At 41.7% G+C, this 21,265-nt stretch overlaps 1 protein-coding gene across 5 annotated transcripts in view; it reads right to left on the bottom strand.

The window, feature by feature from the left end:
* epha7 (eph receptor A7) overlaps positions 1–21,265 on the bottom strand; it is a 94,023-nt gene that overhangs the window by 9,817 nt on the left and 62,941 nt on the right. For 2 of the 5 annotated variants that reach the window (XM_034899970.1, XM_034899965.1), the window contains exons 6-14: positions 13,247–13,371; positions 10,984–11,152; positions 8,151–8,295; positions 5,714–5,769; positions 3,482–3,607; positions 2,729–2,914; positions 2,196–2,257; positions 1,763–1,972; positions 545–694 (exon numbers count right to left, since the gene is read on the bottom strand). In XM_034899970.1, the coding sequence (XP_034755861.1) occupies positions 545–694; positions 1,763–1,972; positions 2,196–2,257; positions 2,729–2,914; positions 3,482–3,607; positions 5,714–5,769; positions 8,151–8,295; positions 10,984–11,152; positions 13,247–13,371 (1,229 nt within the window). The remainder of the gene's footprint in view (positions 1–544; positions 695–1,762; positions 1,973–2,195; positions 2,258–2,728; positions 2,915–3,481; positions 3,608–5,713; positions 5,770–8,150; positions 8,296–10,983; positions 11,153–13,246; positions 13,372–21,265) is intronic. The other 3 variants (XM_034899966.1, XM_034899967.1, XM_034899968.1) reach the window with 3 other exon arrangements.

Genomic DNA, 21,265 nt, shown 5'->3' with positions numbered 1-21,265 from the left:
TTTTAAATCAGAGCATATCTGTGTATTTACAAGATTTACAAATCAATGTCTTTTTTGATCCTTGGTTATGGCTGGGTACCAAATTTTATGCTTTTTAGGCACTGATCAAATTGTCTCTAAAGAGTCGAACACTGCGAAATGCCTCGTCATTCAACACCCACTTTCAATCCCTAAGGAGGGAATCTCATTAGCGTCAGTGAGCCAATCAGCGTGCAACTTGCTTCTACTAAGATCTAATAATGTCTGGGATTGGCTGTCTGACATTACACGCCGTAGAGACACGGAGGAAAGACTCTACTTTACACAGAGACGGCTCACGTAGTCAGAGCTGGAACATAAATACAAAGACTTGTGCCATGTGTAATGTTGCAATTTCTTTTTGTTTGTTAAATTTGTATCGAAAAGTATCTTTTAGGATCCGGTCCCGGTAAGATTTTTGAACAATACCCAGCCCTATCCTTGGTTATGAGGTACAGCCCATCAGCAGAATAAGACACGTATTGATTTAGTGAGATAATGACTTCATGGCAGGAAGTAAACTTACGTCTTGATTGGACATATCCCAGTAGGGCCGTTCCCCATAGGACATGACCTCCCACATGACGATGCCATAACTCCATACGTCACTTGCAGAGGTGAATTTGCGGTACTGTATGGCCTCCGGCGCGGTCCATCGGACGGGGATTTTGCCGCCCTGTTCGGTAAAACGCAGGTCAGTGGCTGGAGTAAAGATCAAACTCATTACATCCTGCATTTTCTATATAACATCAATTAGAGAGAGTTTTACAATTACATTCAAGAAATAACTTTCCCAACTTAATACGGCAACCAATGACTTTATTAGTAAATCATTTAACAGTGTGTTGCAGAATTATTACTCATTGTTTAGTAAAACAATGTCCCATTGCAGAGTATCTACACTAACATTTAGTTAGTAACAGCGTTTTAAATATTAAAAACTATAGACACGATTATTGGATATTAAAAGAACCGTCATGAATGAGTATTTTTACATTTAAATTTATAACCAGTGCATTGAAATGTTATGTAACGCTAGTGTTTTGTATGCAAGGCCACTGCAGGCCAAAGTGAAATTTTTTTAAATATTATTTTTAATGCTTTACTTTAAGTTTCTTTAAACCTCATGTTGTCCTCGGGTCAAATTTACCCGTTTTCCTATATCAGTTTTCTTTTTAACTACACAAAATAACATGATCTATTCCACACAACGCTCTTTGGCAAGTACAAATCTCTACTTTAATTCATTGTGGGGCGTCTTAAATGAAATTGGAATAAATTCCCAAAATAACTGTGAACGAAAATTATCAAGTTAGTGTAACATAGTGTTAAACGTCCAAAAAAGTGACAAACATTGAAAAAAAAAGGGACAAAAATGTAAGAAAAAGTTTAAAGATTAAAAGCTTCAACAAAATGTGTTGATTTCTCAATTTTGACAGGAAGACAACACAGGGGTTAACATCCTCCCCGGCAAGAACTCTACAACTTCCCTCTCCCAAACTGTATTAAGTTCCTGTTGACTTTATGTTTGAAAAAGAAAGAAAAAAAGAATTGGAGTGCAGAGAAAACTAAATAGATGTTGTTCTGATGTAAGTCTTGTAATCTACACTGCTGTGCTAAAATAAAACTAAAATTGCCTGTGCAGACTGCCTGGGCGTGCTCTATTCTCATGCACCGGCTGTGACTTGATTAGAGGATTCAGACAGGGCTCTGGCTAGAGATAGAAGCACTTTAATTGACTCACAGTTGTTGTGTAGACAGCCTCGGGATCGTCGTCTATCACCCTTGACAGGCCGAAGTCAGACACTTTACATACAAGATTGCTGTTGACGAGGATGTTCCGCGCAGCCAGATCCCGATGGACGTATCCCATATCGGAGAGATATCTCATCCCCGCTGCTATGCCCCGCAGCATCCCCACCAACTGGATGACTGTGAACTGACCATCGTGTTTCTGCAGAGAAACACAGGCAGGGTCAGCCATCTTCACTGACCATGAGGGAAATGTAGGTCACAGCCACTGCAGCAGCTCTAGCAGCAAGATTTATGATATGTATGGGACGCACTGATCCTGCTGCAGACCGCCCCACTCGCTGGGACAAGTTTGAGAAAATGCAAAGAAAAAGTGACAAAAAGACGCTGCTTTGAGCCTCCTGCGCTTCCAAGGTGAAACTCACCCTGAGGAAACCGTCTAATGAGCCGTTCTCCATGTACTCAATGACGATCATCACCGGTTTTCCTAGAGAACAAAAAAAACAGTCAATAAAGAGATGATTAATTGATACCTGAACGTGTTCGCTTACCAAGTGTTTCACAATAAACAACTGTGCTGAAACTGCTTCCAAGTTATTTTAAGATTTGTGTTTCATTGCCTTTTAATTAAAAGTTACCATCTGCTCATTTTATTACAGCGTCTAAATGAGAAAATGTTAAACAAAGACTGTACCTAATTTAATCAGATATAATGCCACTCTAACAACGGCACTCCTTTACCTCCCAATGATAAACATAACTGGTGAAAACACTCTCAAGGGATGTTTAACATCAAGTTCCCACTTTATATTTTTTACTATTATTTGTTGGGTTTCTGTAAATAACATCACAGAGTTAAGACCTGCTCTTTTATGAAAACCGCAATGAGATAATTGTTGTTGTGATTTTGTGCAATATAAAAAAAATTGAATTGAATTTCCCATTCCAGCGGGATTACCTCGGGTCACGACTCCCTCCAGGTGAACGACGTTAGGATGGTCAAACTGTCCCATGATGCTGGCCTCGCACAGGAAGTCCCGCCTCTGCTTCTCCGTGTAGCCGACCTTTAACGTCTTGATGGCGACCGCCACGTCCCGCTTTCCGGGCAGCTTGAGCCGCCCGCTGCACACCTCCCCGAACTCTCCTGGAATGAGACCATTCATGAATTCAGAGTTCTTATTCTTGAGAGGAAATTTGATACAAAAAACAACAAAAGATAAACCCCGTAAGAGCTGTAAAATGAAACGTAAAATGAAACCATCAGAGTTGTGTCCACTTTAAAAGAGTTTCGGAGTAGAGTGAGGTATGGGTGGGTTAAAAAAAAAAACCTTAACAATGACAAATTTATTAGTGTATTTTGAGACAAAGCAGCTGTGCCGTGGTGGAATACAAATTGGTGTGCGACATCTTGTTATACTCAGGGGAGTGTAACCAAGACCTATAATAAGACATGCTAGAGATGCAGAGATACTGCCAATGGCCGCCTCTGTAAAAGCCATGTGGCAGCAATTTCTCAGCTGTGGGGAATCTGTGACTACCTCTACCAGACGCAGACCGCACATTCATTGCAATGAACTTCGTCCCCCTCTTTGCAATTGCGCTATCAATATACAATGCATGGAGCTGTGTCAGGGTGTAAATATTTGGCTGTCAGTGTGATATATGAGAGCACGGAGTCACTAAACAACAAGAGCCGAGAGAGAGGGCTTACCTGCTCCAATAACCCGCTCGATTTTAATGCAGGAGGCATCCAGCTCCTTGGCAAATTGATGGACAGCCCTGTTTGGGTCCTCATAGGTTTCAGGGTCAATGTAGGTTTTGGTGCCTGGAAATTTAACTGTAGAAAGGTAAGAGGATTACTGTTATGATTAAATATGCACGCTAAGCACCGGCGGACACTTGACAGGTCAAACGATTACTAAGACTGCTGAACAGTCAATATCAAAAGATTTGAGCAGCGGTGGAAGAAGTATTCAGATCCTTTACTTAAGCAAAGGCATCACACTGTAAAAACACAAAAAAATAGTTAAGTTAACGTATGTAAGAAACATCAGGGAAATGAAAATAATAAAAGTAAAGAACAATCCGCTCAATCATCTCAGCTGGACTTGTAGGCCGGTTTATTGTTGCTAGGTTACTTAACAAAAAAACATCAGATTTTATTATCTACTTGTGTTTTGTGTGCAGAAATCTTAATGTTTAAAGTAACTAGTAACTAAAACTGTCAGATGAACGTAGCGGAGTAAAAAGTAAAAAATGTTGTCTCTAAAATGTAGAGGAGTCAAAGTAGAAAGTGACCTGAAAAGAAAAGACTCAAGTAAAGTAGGCTACAAGTACATTTTTACTTAAGTACATTACTGGCGTAAATGTACTTTTTTTTTAACCCGTGCACGTTGCCTTCATGAGACTGACGGGGAAGAATAATCATCTGTGTTGGTTCATACACTTATCATGCTTGGTGGTTTTTTGACACATAATATATGTAGGGATTAGGGGGGAGGCTGAATTTTGAAAATCCAAAAGCAAGCACACCTTTGTAGTTGGAGGCAAAGAAACGCTGTAATACTCAGAACTTTACAAGCAGCTGAAATCCTAATTGTTAAACCAAACAAGGCCAGAAACTGGGTAGAGGATTACATTCTGCACAACCCCCCCCCCATCAAATTACAGGATCCTGCACTTTAAAGGGAACACACAACTCGTGAATTTAAATTCCACTGATAACAATATAACTTTCAAGTGTATTGAGCTACTACAGCCATAACACACTGGATAAAATGCTGGACCGAAAACACAACTGCAAGCTGATCTAGCTGGAGAGACACTTATTCCCAGCATGGAAGGAAGCCAATCCGGCAGCGTAAATACAACAAGAGCATTGTGCCCCTGCGAGGGGACGCCGGCAGCCCAGATTTCCCTCCACTTGCTCCCATAATTGCTTCGTCCATCCGAGATGTCAGTGGATCTGATAGGAGATGTCTTATCACCATTTTCTCGGTGCTACATGGCAGACAAATTGGGCCTACATGTTTGAATTTGTGCTATCTAGCTTCTGTCGCTCTGGCAGTCTCTCGTCATTTGATATTGCACGAAGGATCGCTCCATTAAGCCCTGCACTAGCCTTGTTTGTGTTTTTTCACCCCCCCTCCCTTTCCCCGTTTTGTTTTCCTTCTTCAGGAGGTGGGACCTGTGAGCTGCTGTGGTGGATCTGTCAGACACTTAGCAGCAGCCAACCTGGGCTCAGCGGCACTGCCTCTGCTTCAGCCGAACACCCTGTGACACCCTGACCCTTTGTTTCCAAATCAGCAGTTTGCCTACAGCGCAGATCATTACGGCTGCACTTGGGGAAGCTGTATGCAGCTGTATCTCCAGGGGCTTCATTAGGGGTGGTGTAACAGTGTTAAAAAAAAACTCTTACTGATAGAAGGCGCCCAGAAGCAGCCTCTTCCACAGAGCAAACTGTGTGCACAACAGAAACTCTGCCACTCACTTAAACCACCTGATGTCTGTCTTTTCACGTTTTTTGGAGAACACTCTTGCCTTACTTGTCAACCTCTGCTCCCATCCTGACAGCTGTCACATTCATGCGTTTGTAGTTGCCTAACTTCTTCATCCCCGCAGACGGAGTCTAGCCAATCAGCAGCAGATGTTGGCCTGATTGTTCCCGGCTTTGACTCAAATCAAATGAACTGGGATCAAACACTTATGCCTGTGGGTGCTAATGGGTTTTAAAGGCACCCTTCCTGTTCAGTTTGCAGTGATTGAGGTGCATATGCCTGTGTGTGTGTGTGTGTGTGTGTGTGTGTGTGCGTGCGTGTGTGTGTGTGTGTGTGTGTGTGTGTGTGTGTGTGTGTGTGTGTGTGTGTGTGTGTGTGTGTGTAAACAAACACATATACTTTCAATGTGTTTGTGTGGGTTTATGCGAATGAATGGAGACACTCACACTGGAAGTAGAGCTCCTCGTCTCCCTCCTGATCAGCTTTGCTGTACCCGCAGTGCCTGCAAGGGGTTGGGGTGGGGGGAAACAGGGGTTGAAGAGGGAGAGGAAAAGAGTGGCAGAATCAACTGATTGTGCAGAGGAAATAAACGCCCTAAATTACAAGAATTTTAAAGAGGCAACTAATGCCGTGCATGACAAATCGGCAAAGAAACGCAGCGGAGCAGCAGGAGCTGTGAACCCAAACCTACAGCCTCGAGCGTCTAATCATGTAACAGATCCAATGAAACGTGCACTGTAAAAGGTCTGCTCAACATGTCTGCTAAAATTAACGTGCTGAATGTTCCCTCAAGCACAGGGTTGGTCTTTGAGCACAAACCAAAAAAATACCAAATAGGATGATGTGGGAAGGCTGAAGAGCTGATTGACATGCAGAGGTGATCCAGATTATGTATTCTTATGACTATCTACTTCTGCGATCTAAAAGGCGATTAAGAGTCCCTTGGTTTGGATACAACAGGCTTTAGGACTCTTTTTCTCTGTTTCTTTGCCATGGCTGTTGATGTGCCTTCATATTTGTATAATTGTTGTCTAACTCTGTGTTTTTTTGTTTTATTTCTTTTTTTTGAGCGGAGATGCTAGCAAAAGCAAAACAAATCTCAGTAAACTGACAGTAAGGTAGGATCATGGTATTTTAAATGTGTAGCGTGTCTCCACTATGTAGTCCATAGACCAGAACTTGGAGAGTACTGTCTTTATCTTCAGGCCCACTACTGTCAATACACTACCTCCATTGGTAGTTCGGACTATGGAAAAAGCTAGAGTTTCTGTCTTAATGCAAAATTAGTGTTTCAAAGTTAACAATGAACTCGTATTGATTTTGCTATACTGCAGGCAAAAAGGACTACGGGCTCTATCATGCACACGGTGCAGCACAGCGCAAAGTCCGATGTAAGTGTCTTTGCTTTTTTAAGACCGACGCAGTTGTTCCTTTCCCGTCCTGTGCCCACATCGTTTAAATAGCAAATGCCCATCTTTTCGCCCATGGCGGTCTGGTCTTACAGGGGAGGTGTGTTCAGGTGCATTCCGGCCGTAATGCTATCTTGAGGTAGTGAGAAGTGATCGCGCCATTGACCAACAAAAACCTGATCTAAAGTCAATAACGTAGCATTTCATTGTTATTTTAACAGCATATTAGTAAAATGCTCCTAGGCTCGTGCACAGCGCGTGCACACTATGCCTGTGGGACACACATGCAAAAGATTAAAAATACAAATATTAGGGGGCAAATCCATTATCATAACAGCCATGCTCCAAGGACTTGATGGCTTTTAAAGGGAATGGGAGAGGACCTCTGATTGGTTGATTGCAGGTTACGCCCAGAACACAGATATAATTAATGAAGACACTAAGTACAACCCTTGTACCCGGCGCCCAGACAAAGTGGATTTGGACACATGCTTAACGCAGCTACGCCAGGCGCTTCACGCCGTACGCTCAGGTTGTTAAAATTAGGCCCATCAGCTCTCATCTGGAAGAAATTGGAGGCCCCTACAAATGGTGCTTTGATTGAGAATGTGGCACAATATACAGTATGTCAATGGAGAGATTAACCTATATGTTAAAAAACAATTTGTATTAGGAAATCTGGAAACCATTTGACCAATACTTGAATCGTCTACAGAAAATGGGAGACAGGATACCTTGATCCTTATACCTTGAACCTCACATGGGGAAAAGACATATTTTGGAGGGTTTTAGCAAAGCTATATATATATATATATATATATATATATATATATATATATATAGAAATATAATAAAAAGCTTTAAAAGTCATGGTTTAATGGCAAACCAATTAAATGAATAGCTAGGTGAGAGGTATTGTGTTTTACATTGTCTGCATAGGCTGCCAGCAGTTATTATTTGATGTATTTTGACATTATTTTTCCTCATATTTATGGATCTTTGTTTCCAGCTGGTATCAGCGTAGACTGAAACCAGAGCGATGTGTATGACGTGGGCTTGACTAACTTATGACTCAGAGAAGAAGTGCGGTTGAATCCACCATTCAAAAATAAAAATGCCGTTCATGCAGATGTAGATGGTAACACAGATGCATGTAAGTATGTGAGGGAAGGCTGATCATGAGGAGGGGCTGGATGCTATGTGGTGGTGGATGAAATCTGCGTGATACTTGATGTAGCCCTCAGGATCTCACACAGTCACGCACAGCCAAAGCTGTCTCGCTCAAAAAGGCTCTGCAAAAAATAGCTTCAAAATCTTCTTGGGGAAGGGGGGAAATAAAAAGATGCATCACACAACCCATTAGCACAGCATGCCACGAGATGATGGGTGCACGTGTGAGTGTGTGCGTGTGACGGCTCCGCAGGCGTGGAGGCCTGTGAGTGACAGAAAGGCTAATTGACAAGCGCAGACTCACAGGAGCGGAGAGTCAATGGGGCCCGCGAGAGCGTACCTTCTCCCGATGATGAAGCCGAACACCATGAACACCAGGATGATGGTCCCCGCCACGGCCACCACCGCAATGATGATGACGGGGTTCTGCTCGCTGGAGACGATCGCCGCTGATGACACACACACAGACACACAGAGACACACAGGAAAGACAGAAACGCTTGGTGTCAACTTCACCATATCAAAGACTACAATCTGCTAGAGATGTTTTCATACCAATACCAGTATAAAAAGCCTCATACACTGCTTATAATTCTGTGTGAATGGGGGATTTTAGCCCCCATGCATACCAGAAGCACCCCTAAACTTCAAAAACCCTAAAAAATGTTTTTTGAAAATTGTCAGAAGTGGGAATCTGTTTTGAGCTAAGAGTTCTGCTCTTGGAATATCACAGCACCATGTAACTAAACCCAGAATCTCGAGAAACCCTAGATTACTCTGGGACATTTTCAGAATGTTGTCTTTAAATTAAATGAAATTAAAATCACATTTATCTCTATTTTATACTGATTATAATGTTACGTCTGCTTTTCCATAGCTACATATCTGATTTAATGTGTATTTCCACCTGACCTATGTAGTAATGACCCTGTGGCTCAGCATTTGGGGAAGTTATTTCACAATTGTCGGTGTCTTTCTACAAACATATAATGCAGTTTTAACCCCTACCATGATGGTCCAAAAATGGTGTTTAAATGCATAGTTAGCCCAGTAGAAGAATGCTTTAAAAAGCTATGTTAAATAGGGGGAAGGCATCCCAAAAGAGTTTATGCACGGATGTGATACCACGCAACGTAGCCCTAAAAAAATTCAATTTGAAGTAGTTTTATTTATGTTATTTTTTAGTTTTGACTGACTGTCAAACCGACGATAAAATAAAGTTCTGTGGCGTTCATTGTTTGAGTTGGTTCATAACTGGAGCAAGGCACACAATGGTAGACATCATATCACATCCATACAGGGATAGTAGGACACAGCTGTTTAAAAATGATAAAATATACGACAGACAGGTATCAGATCGGTTCTCTGTATGGTCGGTATGTAAGTGCAGGCATCAGAAATGGTATCAGGAAGGAGAAAAAATGGGATTGAACCATCTCTACAATCTTCAACATATAACTGAGCACAATGAGAAGCTGGAGATGGATACCCCCGCCCATCCCTCTGAGAGAATGGAGGAGGGACGCTTCTATTTTTGAGCCGTCCTTATACACACGGCTCTACTGTTTCAGAAAGTGGGCTTAATAGTCCCAGACGGCGACAGCGATGCCCTTCATCTCAAACAAAGACACATTGAGGTTGGATTGTTTCCCATTCAGAGCTCCTGCACTGCTCAAACTGTTTTTCGTTGACAAACTGCCGATTGGCCCGGAGAATGGCTTGCCGTAGCAACGTATAAATTCAACGCGAGTGGCGTCTGAGAGGGAAAAAGTCATGCATTTTAAATCAAGTGGATCTGCGGCGTGTACATACTTGGAAAGAGAAGGATTTTTGTGTGGCCTGTCTGAGGAAGGGGGGGGGGGGCGACATTCGATCATCTGTTCCTCAGACAAGCTTCAATATCTCACCAATTGTCTATTTTGGGAGGAATTGATGCACTCAGCTGTCATATCACACACATGCAGGCTGTCACCCAGGAAGCTGTGCTGGGCAAGGACACTGTGACCGGACTGCAACTTCTAACCTTTAAACAGCAAACACTCTGCATGTGGTATGAGTAATTAATGTGTCCTTTTATGCAGAAATGTTGAATGTAAGGTGGGTGTGAGCATATTTGGGTGGAGAGCTTGGATGTTGGGGCTTAAAACTAAAGAGAACTGTGATACAGTAAATAATGGAGGGTTCTTACGAATTAGAAGACAGCTTAACGCATCCTGATGTGAGATTGATAATGAAGACTCTGGAAGAAAATCTAAATTTCTTTATGAACACGGTCCGTAAATTAACTTTTTTTTTCCTGAAAGCCATATATCAGATCTACCAGCCACGTGCATTTTGCAACATTATTTTGCTGGTAAATGTAAGATTGAACCCTGGTGAACAACATTTGTAGTATGAGATTTGTATATATTTGTATTTTTTTTGTAAACCTTTATTTATTCAGGGAAGGTTCACTGAGAACCAACCTCTCTTTTGCAGGCACGCCGTGATCGCATTCACACAGGAAGCTGCCCAGCACGACCACAGTCTGATCTGCTGGCCACCGAGCAGCTCCACTGGAGCAGTTGGGGTTGAGGGCCTTGCTCAAGGGCACCTCAGTGTTGTTAATGAGGGAGGGACAAGCGCTGCTCTTTCACTTTCCCCAGCCAGATTTGATCCCGTCGGTCAGGGGATTGAACCAACAACACAAGCTTGCGTCTCTAATCTTTTTGCCACTACTGCCCCTCAGTTATCTTAATCATTGGACAGAAACTGTTGCCAGTGTATCCATGTTAACACCATCTCATAAATTATTCTGTATGTGTGCTGTGTGCCTGACATGTCTAATCCAGGCTAATCTAATCATCTTTAATAAAAGGCAGTACTAAAAACAGAATGACAGTTACATTTTAAAATGCAGTTTTCTGCTGATATTTTCTTTCAACTAACACAAAAAATCTCTCTTTCGCGATATGATGCAGATTTGCATGACGTGTTTATTGCGCCAGTTGATATTGAGATGATGATTTAAAAAAAACTTAATATTGTACAGTTCGAATTTGTTTCTATTCCTACAACACATAAACCATATGGTGCACATGTAAAGCAGCAGTAATTGAAAAGTGTGTTCTTGCAGTGGTAGTTCTTCTAAGTCCTACCTGTGGTCTCCTCCTTGGTGGTGATCTCTAGTCTGGGGCCGTAGGTTCCGTAGCCGGCCTCAGTGAAGGCCCGGATCTGGAACACGTAGGCCGTGCTGGGCTTTAGGTTGTTCACTGTGGCCGATGTGGACCTGGACCTCACCGTGGAGTACACCCGGTCCTTCTGATCCTGTACAGGAAGTCATCACGTTTCAGTCATGAATGTCACTGCACACTTTGGGGCGACATAAAAGAACTGTGTGAAAGCTTCTACGGGTCCAATTCAGAGGTGAAATGTACCCGAGTACATATATTCAAGTACTTTACCATACTTTACAAATGTTAAGGTACTTGTACTTTCCTTGACTCTTTTCTTTTCATGCCACTTTCTACTTGTACTCCGCTACATTTAAGATAGAAATATTGTGATTTGTACTCCACTACATTCATCTGACAGCTTTAATAGTTACTTTACACATTAAGATTTCTGCACACAAAACACATGCAGTTTATAATATCTCATGTTTGATTATAAAGTAACCTAGCAACAATATAACGCCCTACATGTCCAGCTGACATAATGAGACCATTAAACACACAACTGGTTGGATCCTTTACACGTTCTACAATTTCAGTACAGGACTTTTACCGTAACAGAGTGTTTTTAGTGTGGTGTTAGTACTTTTACTGCAGTAAACAATCTGAATACTTCTTCCACTGCTGATACCATCGAGGTGATGTTATCTTAATGCCCTTCCTTGGACAACACTGCAGATACACTTACAGAGGGTATAAGACCTGCACTTTTTAAGAGTGATTAACAATGTTTCACCCGACTAGATACACTAGTGTGGCAATTGGAGACTAAACCATTCAAATGTTGTAGTTATTTTAAAATTCAGTATCATCTGTTGTGAGACAGTGTTACATAGCGGATTAATACTTGATTTAGCTCAGCTTTTCTGTCAATCGCAAAACGGCAACGTTGAAGCAAATGGAAGTGATAAGGTAGGATCTTAATATTTCTGTTCAAAATACCAATTCAATACAAAATAAACTTAATGTATGAAAATGGGCCTCATGCTGAAAGTACCATATCACATAATGAAGCTATAGTACAGCATATCCCTCTCCCTTTTTTAAAACCGACTTTCATTTGGGAATTTACAAAATCGAAGAATATTAAAATGCTTCTAAACATTTTTCTTATGAGGCTTTATGCTGATCTCATACCAATTGTACAGAACCAGACATCTCTCATTCTAATTGAGATTATGATCTAACCATTAGGCAGCCTGCCATATAGACACATAAACACATATGAAATATCGGTTGCACTTTACTTGCAGGTATCTACATACAGTAAGAGTGACATGACCCTGTCGTGAACATGCACAAACATTATAAACAAGTCATAAACGGTTGTGTACGTAACTCTTCTTCTAGTAAGTGTCCTTCGGTTTTGTCATGACAAGTAATGGTTAGGGTTAATGTTTCATGTCAAGCTTATGTAGTTACCTTCAAGTAAAATGTAACCAAAATATCTTCTTCATCAAAGGATCTATTTGAATGCACAGGCTGTATGCATTGTGTACTTTGGTGTTGATCTGTAAATGTTTTGCTCAGCGACAGCCCAAATGGAATGCCAGGGTCTGTTAGGGCTGTAGTTGTTGTTTCCAATTTTCCACTTTTACAGCTGGGCAGACCACAGCCACAGTACGTGACATAGGAGACTGATTCGTCCGTGTTTGCGAGAGTCTGTGGCCAGCAGGCCTGGCATCAGAGCTCTGCTACCCTGCCTTTGATTTGCTGGCTTGAATTCGCTCCATTAAACCTTGCTGTAAAAAGCTGATGTGTTCAGACTTGAAACACAGGGGGAAAGCAGCAGAGGTCTAATCTATGTAGAAGGGGAAAGCAGATAACAGTAACAAATGACTTATTCTGGGAGTGCAGCAGCCGCAGACTGTGTGTGTGTGTGTGTGTGTGTGTGTGTGTGTGTGTGTGTGTGTGTGTGTGTGTGTGTGTGTGTGTGTGTGTGTGTGTGTGTGTGTACTAACTTGTGCATGGGAGCGGCTGTGAAGGACTGCAGCCTGATTAAAATCTTATGAGCATCTCATTCATTATTGCAATTATGAGACAAAGAAGGTACTTGCAGAATCTTGTGAATTCCACTCACAGCAGCATGCAGATAGAATACAAACCAAGACTCGGCAAAAGTGAATGTGAGGTAAGAGATTGAGGGGATGGGGGTTTCTGAAAGAGACAAGGACACAAACAATCCTACCTTTTCGTAGTATTTGATTTCATATTCTGTGATGACGCCGTTGGGTTGCTGGGGCTCCTGCCAGGACAGCTGGATGCTACGCTGCTGCACTTTCTCCTTGATGACCTCGCTGACCTGGGACGGAGCTGTTGAGACAAGAGCACGTCAACAAGCGCAGGGCAAAGCCTCACGGGACGCACATACACATACACATACACATACATGCTCAGGTTTACCGCCATGGGCGTGGTTTCAAGCCAGTGGGGAATGCTGTGTCCTTAAAACATTTGCTCAAAAACAACTTCTCTCTCAAATTTTAAAATTTGGAGGGACAAATGATGTGTATAAATATGGATTTTGTTAAGCAGTCAGTAAGCCATCAATCTTTGGCGTTTGTTGCAAAAAGTCTCCTTTAGAGTCCTATTCAGACTCTCTGGGCCGGACTCTCGGCGTCACTTTTTGACACCCTTGGGACACGCGTCTAGCCCTTTGGCGTCATATTTAGACATGCTGTGTCGGGAGTCTGGGCGTCGCTTTTTGGCACCCTGGGTTGGGACGTTTAACTGACGTAGCACAAGAACTGGACGGTTAGGTTCAGGAAAAGATGGTGGGTGGGGTTACAACATGCACGTTTCAGGGACAAGAATGGGACATGAACCGGGTCTCCAGGGTGACAGTCCTGTGTTGTTTTCCGTCCGACCCATCCGTCTGCGTCCAACACTGAGAGACAGTGACCAAGTGTTCGTATTTTACAACCCATTGACCCTCAGCAGCCCTTGCCATCCGACCAATATATCAAATGTTTGCAGAAATTCCAATTTGCAGCGCAAAAAGCGGAAGTTAATGTTACCCTGGCCAGAGGGAAATTGCAACATCTCAATTATAAATGACAATTCTGTTCAGTTCATTCCCACATTTTCCAGCGGAACAAGCAGGCACTTACTCTCCCTGATGACAGAACTACTGAGATGGAGAGGGCTGTACCTGTAACCTTCCGACACCAGGCTTATACACAGCAATTATCTCTGGCTCTTTCTCTTTGCATGACTCATTTTAAGTGTCTGGCTGTCTGGATGTACTGCTGCTGCATTCGGATTAGCTAAACACATACACACAGTTCTATTTTGTTAGTTGTTAATACCCAAAGGTATGAACAAGGATGTGAACAACCTGTAGATGGAACTCAAGCCTACACAGATGCCCTGTAATGTCTCAGCATTAACCACCAGAATTGACTGTAACCCTACAATGCAACAACAAACTTCTGTAATATTAATACATAAAACTTTATACTTCATAACTACTCCTATAAACACTGCTACTGTATCTACAGTTACATGCAAAGGCAAGACAAAACAAACGTTATATTCAACGTAATTTAGAGGGGAAGAGAAAGGTTTTCAAGTCGACATTTGAAACTGCTTTCCTAGATATTATTTTTAGAGCGGAAAAACTGAACCAAAATTGTAACATTGACACCTGAAACTCTAGCTTCCTCACTCCCAGTGACCCCTTTCAGAATACACCATTGTTTCATGTATCAGTAATACAAATCAATCTGTGCAAATTCAAGTCATATTGTTTTAAGGAGACATATCATGCTCCTTTTGGTTTATACTTGTATTTTAGGGTTCCTCTAGGTTCCAAATTGTTATTTTTTTCCTCATGCTGTTTGTCTGAATATACCTGGTCCCACCCTCTGTCTGTAACGCCTGTCTATTTAAGGCTAAAAGCCTGTCTGCTCTGGGAACAATGCACACCTTTGCAAAGGTATTTCTCATGCTGTGGGAGGAGATACTCAGATTAGTATTAATGTAGTTGTTTTTTATTTTTATCTAAGATTAAGGATTGTAGTTCTTGATTTTACTGCAGAGATTGACTTATTTTTTCTTGTTTCATCATATTCACTCCATTTTCCTAGAATGTCCTTGAAACAGGTTGATTGTGATTAGAAACAGGGTCAAACATTCCTCTTGCCCTGGCATACTTCTCCCTTCTTTGACTTGAGAAGTTGGAGATTTTCTGCAGTGTGTCACTGCGGCTACGACTTCTGCAGCTGAGGCGTCCGTTTCTGGTTCAACGTCCATTACTTCACATCCTCATCCCCCTTGATTATAACCACCATCATTTACACTGCACTTTCCTTAAAGGCCCCAGTGAGAAAAAAAGAGGGAAAGCTTGTCGGGTTACTTCATCTCACCCCAAGGAGATAGTGCCTATCTGCACTCTAAACAGCCCAAAATCCTTTCTGTAAACACACTGTGAAATCTTGATGACTTATGCTGCTCTTGGGGCAAATCATATTAATTAAGACGTCTTGGCAAGTTTGAAAAGGCATCCAGGGGAAGACGTGAACTCCAAAGTACAAGCCACTTGTCATAAGCTGTTGTCTGGTTTCTCTTTCATGGGCGAAAAAAAAGGAGAACTCTTGTACATTTACACCAGAGATGTGAATTCGTAAATGACAGTATGATGATATGAATGTAGTTGAGCATCTCATTGTGAGTAATTTACCAATTCATTTCTCTACTGACATACACATTTGGTATTGCAGTGTGCCAAATGCTGCAAATTGTACAGTCTCAATCAAAGGAACGGATCGTTTTTTTGTCCTCGGTACAGACACCAATATGGATACAGGTTCCTAAACAATACATGATAACATCACACATTACAGCACAAATACTTCTATATTTTCCAGCTCTGACTCCGTGAGCCGTCTGTGTAATTTGGAGTTTTTCCTGCGTGTCTCTGCGTGTAAGTTTAGACAGCCAATCACAGACATTATTATAACTTGGTAGAAGCATTCTGCATGCAGATTGGCTCACTGACTCCGATGAATTTAACTCCTTGGGCATCGGTCATTTCGGTATTGAATGATGAGGCATTTGTCGATTCTCAATCCTTTAGAGGCAATCAAATTTGGTACCCACCCCTTCTCAACCATGACTCGTGTGACAGACCCAACAAGTGCCGAAGTGTGTTTCCCTGGCCCGCCAGAAGCTGCTGACGTGTCTGACCCGTGCTCAGTGACCCGGTGGGAGCAGACCTCTGTAGCCTTAATGCAGCCTGACCCGTGATTGTTTTAGGATGACCCGCCGCTAATGACTACGGCTGGATTAAAACCTCATTAGGCCTCATCGGCATTCCCGACAGCAATGTGCACGACAGCGGACACCCAAGACCTTGTCAAAAACCCGCTGTTGTGACATGTTCCCTCATAATCCACCCAAAACACAGGAACAATGTTTCCTTTCTCAGCACATTCAGACGGTGAAAGGGACGATTGAGTTTTCTCTACCGAGTCACAACAAGCAGTTAGTGCAGCTTAACTTAACATCCAATTTGTCCGCTTTCTCGGCCACCATCTAGGCGGTGGCAGCGGCCCTGAAATATGGACTTTTCTTCTCCCCATTCCTATATCTGGTTTGGCTTTATGGGCACTAAATGATGCTTCTTGTCTGTGTTTACTGCTTTAATCTGATATGTGCTTTCATCCCCTGCAGATGTCTTTTTCTACCCTGCATGTGTGCATAGAGAAACACTGCTGCAGGGAAGATAGCTACACTGTGAGTAACACTTGAACAAATGGATACATTTAGGTTGATACCAGCCCGGTTGTCTGTTTCTATGCTTACGACCTGAACAGACGTAGTGATATTATCTTTTATTATGTCAGAATTTGTGACTGAATGCACTGCAACATGAATTGAAAATAACATGTTATTTTTATGTGAGTGATGTTTAAAAAACAGGAATCAAATGATATATTGATCAGGGATTCAGGTGCTCACAGCTAGAGATGATACAACATGCAGCATCACAGAGAATTTTCCATCAGAACCATGGAGTTTTGGTGTCTGGGTGGCATGCTTTAACTTTTACTTCTGCTTTGAAAATGAATCAATGAGAACGTAAAAAAGACAACAGCAAAAGTTAAAGTAGTAAAACAAACAAATTGATTCACCCAACACTCCTGATGATACAGCCAACTGTCTGCTTCCAACCACAGACAAAGCATGTTGTTATCTTGTTCCTGTGGCCAAGTAGCACTTATCCTAGTTCTTGTCAGTCTCTATCTCTGTATTTAACTATTTAAAAAGTGTTTGAAATGTCAAACATTTATGATTCTAAAATGGAAGATTACTTGACAGAAATGATATGAACCCTGACACCAGACACTGAAGTTTTTCTTCTAGTTTGCTCTTTTTACATATCAGGAGAAATCCTGACTTTTAGTTACTGGATGAGCCCTGAATATGCTTGATCCTATGATTCCGATGATGCAATTTGGCCGTGTCTTTCGTCAGACCAGGACCCCAACCTCTGGCCCGGGGCATACTTAAAAAAAAAACGGATTGCCTCCTGCCATGGACAACACTCAAGACTGGTCCATGTTGCCTGAGTCTTTTACTTCCTCAAATAAAAGTTGGAAATGTTATACATGTACATGTGCATATGACTGTTTTGTGCCGTTCTACTAATTAAGTAGAGGAGTACAGAAGTTCAGGATGGCTCTTCCTGACAGAGGAAGTAAATTTTCATTTCTAAAAACCATATAATTGTCAGAGATCCATGGGTTTCAAGTGGCAGGGGGGATATTTCCTGAGCTACAGATTCAGCGCACAGCATGATGAGCTACTTTCCCACACAGCTTCTTCCCCCTCCAATGTTACGCAGGCTCAGTGTGCAGATCTGCCCCATTTACCTCCCTTTGGCCCCGCGGCTGTAGTAGCAATGACTAAGCTCAGCCCCACCCGACCTGTCACTCCCTTACCCCGCCACGGGGGGCAAAAGAGCCAGGCCCTGTGTTTCCACAGAGATCATGAGATCTATGAGCAGTGTTAGTTCTACAGGCTAAAATGTGATCATTCCAGAAAGGTGATTATCAGAATGGAAAAAGCAGCCAATCTCAATTTCTCGGGGCTGTGAATGAAGACTAGATTTGAGCATTCATTCTGAGAAAAACCTGCCTCTGTGGCCTTCTCCCACGCGGGTCACCCAGGGAGACCCTGTGTGACGGCCATTAATGACTTACTTGATATCATGGAGACCACAACCAGTCATCCACTCCCAGACTTTTAACATACTTGTGGGTTGAGCACGGCGGGAAATTGTGTAATTGTTATGCCAGTCTGAAAGGGACTGGTTTGGAAAGCATTTGTGCATTCATTTTGCAATATTAGAAAATGTGTTAGTGACCCCGAACATATTCTCCTGTAAGCTAACTGATCCAGAAGCCAGTCGCTGGCGTGCTCTGCATTTGAATATCTTATGAATACATTAGACAGTTTTTTAATATCCTCTTCTCTCGCTCAGCCGTCTGATTTCAACTGTGAGGCGATAAGCAGAGCGGAGGTACTTCATTACATAAGCGTCCTTCTCTGCCTGCGTGCTTGCCTCATAGAGCGTAGCAGTGCTATAAACTCATATATTAGTTACTGGCGTTTTCAAGATGCCACCGTGTATCTTAAGACCAACAGCACCATCATGGTTGCGGTGCACAAGATCACTGGCGTTTCAATAGAGTTTTAGGAGGTTTTTAACAGGGTTTTAATTTGAGGTTACAATGTCTCCCTGAGAAAATAATAAAATAATAAAAGAATCCCTTGAGCCCAATATGGGAACGTAAACTATATGGCTGTATAGTTTTAATTTCAAGAATCTATGTTAATGTGCTTAAACCCTGCTTTGCGCTGCTCTCCTTCGTACCAAGTGTTTCACACGTTGACAGTGATTGATGCATTTAACACTGTACAGTACTGTACTATTTAGTTTCTTCTTTCATCACTGCAGAGCGGAGTATTTATGGTTCAGGGGAGTCTGGCGGTCGGACTGAAGCCTTTTTAACACATCATCTCCAGCAGCCTGTGAAACAAAAGCCGGGCGACAGTTTGGCTTGGCTGGGTTGACACTAACGAGGTATGACATCGTCAAGACTACTTCCACTTGATGTTGTGACTCCCATAACACAGCAGAAAGAGGCTGCGCTTAAATGTGGGTATCTAGGGAGAAATGGACATTAAAGGATAATACTCTGCCTAGTTGTCTAAAATTGATGGTTGTGTTGATACACTTATACGAACAGAAAATAGACATTCCCAATACTTGTCCGAAATAGTTCCCATTGAGGGGAGTATGAGATGTGGACCCTTGTGATGTCCTCGGATCAAATTTGAATCCGTTTTTTGAAGTTGTATATCAGAAATATGTTATTTTCTTCCAAACCAAATTTCCCCAAAAATAACATAACACTAAAACAAATTTTGATGATCACTACTATAATGGTTTACTCGGGTCAATACCTGTCAAAACACACAATATGTTCTTTTGATCTTAACTATTAGTCAACATAATACAGAATTTCTCTAAATTGTGCTCAGCAACTTGGCATCATGTCATGTCATGAGGTGCAGTGACCACACATTTCCAACAGAATCGTAAAATGATTAATAGTAATAAGTTGGTATCAAGTTGGCTAAGAAGACGAAAGACGGAAACGGGGGATAATTTAGACGTTACTTTATTCTTCATAAACTAGATCAATTTTGGTTGATAGGAAGACAACACAAGGGTTAAAGGTGCACTCATATTACACTTCCATAAAGTTGACTCAGAAGAGACCAATTCAAAAAATCAATGGTCAAAAGTGATGAGAGTGGTGAGAGGCAGAGAAATCCTCGCTTTTAGTCCTCAGAAGGGGAAAGCCAAAAAAAAACATTTCCCATGATGAAAATTGGTAGTGTCTCAGACTGATATGCCAGGGAGCAGAGAAAAGTATAATCTCTGCCAAATATCCTGATATTTGGGATATCCTGACTTTTAGTCCATAGCATGTACTCTCACAAATAAATCCATAAAAAAAAGAAATGTACTAGCAGCTTGTAACCGTACTTTGCCCTGTAATTACAAAACAGCAATTGTGTGTGTATCTACAATTAAAATACAAGGCTTACATTGCCTTTATAAAATGCTCTCTTAAAAAGTTGCTCAATGAGTAAAAAGCAAAACAAAATGTAAAAAAAAGCCCAAAATGTGGGGGAAGAAATGCCAATCATCAGAAAAAAACGCCAATGTGAACTTCTATAATCTCCCAAAAATAACCTCTGTTGCCAACATCAAGTTGCCGGAGCACAATATCTGCATTTTGAAATGTAACAAAACTAAAAATACACCTGTGAATCACGTTCAACCAAACAATTTCTAATACAAATTTTATACAAATACACAAATGTTTCTCGGAGTGTGGGGCCACTTCCAAAACTTGTGGATCCTCCATTTGCTTTAATGCAACCAACAGAATTGTTTGTTAGACTTCCTGCTAAATGAAGCGTTTGTAACCCCGGCTTTCTGTAAATTGCAGCCTGAGTCGAGGTAATCCTGATGACCTCATCAGGGGTTGTTTTCTCAGACTTGAAAAGACTCGACAAAGCTGCGCCACAGAAGACAGACATGGCTTTAAAGGGATTCCCCTTTAAGATCAATGCCAGGCAGTTAAGGTGTATTGTTAAGGTGTGTTCACGGCCAAATCAAAAACCACACAGCTGAAAATAAAGTCTTCACTCAGGCTGAGAGTCACTGCTTGCATGCGTTAAGAGTCGTAGGTGGGTCACTGGATTTGAAAGCAAATGTAATATGTCTTACTATTTTCTGGATGAATGGATTACTTGTTTTGGTCTTTAATATGTCAGAAAATTGTGAAAAATGAGCAGAGAAGAAACTAGAAATATTCACATTTACAGTAATCTTTGCAGCTCTACTCTACTGGTGGGGATAGTTTGATTGATTGTGTGTGTGTGTGTGTGTGTGTGTGCGATCTGCCCCTAGCTATTCTCCACCTGTCTGTTGATCTTGGCCAGATTGAAACTAGCTCCCACTTCTGAAGGCCATTTAACCAGTCAGTAACTTTTCTCCCTGTGCGCTCTCCGGGTGGAGGACAATAATAACAACTTCTATAATCACTATAATAATAATAATACATTTATTTATAGAGCGCTTTCCATCAAAGTGCTTTACAGCAAAAATACACTTTAAATGCAA

This window comes from Etheostoma cragini, chromosome 18 (assembly GCF_013103735.1).
Source record: "Etheostoma cragini isolate CJK2018 chromosome 18, CSU_Ecrag_1.0, whole genome shotgun sequence".
Taxonomy (NCBI): domain Eukaryota; kingdom Metazoa; phylum Chordata; class Actinopteri; order Perciformes; family Percidae; genus Etheostoma; species Etheostoma cragini.
The sequence above is the reverse complement of the archived record's forward strand: the minus strand, read 5'-3'. Positions and strand labels throughout refer to the sequence as shown.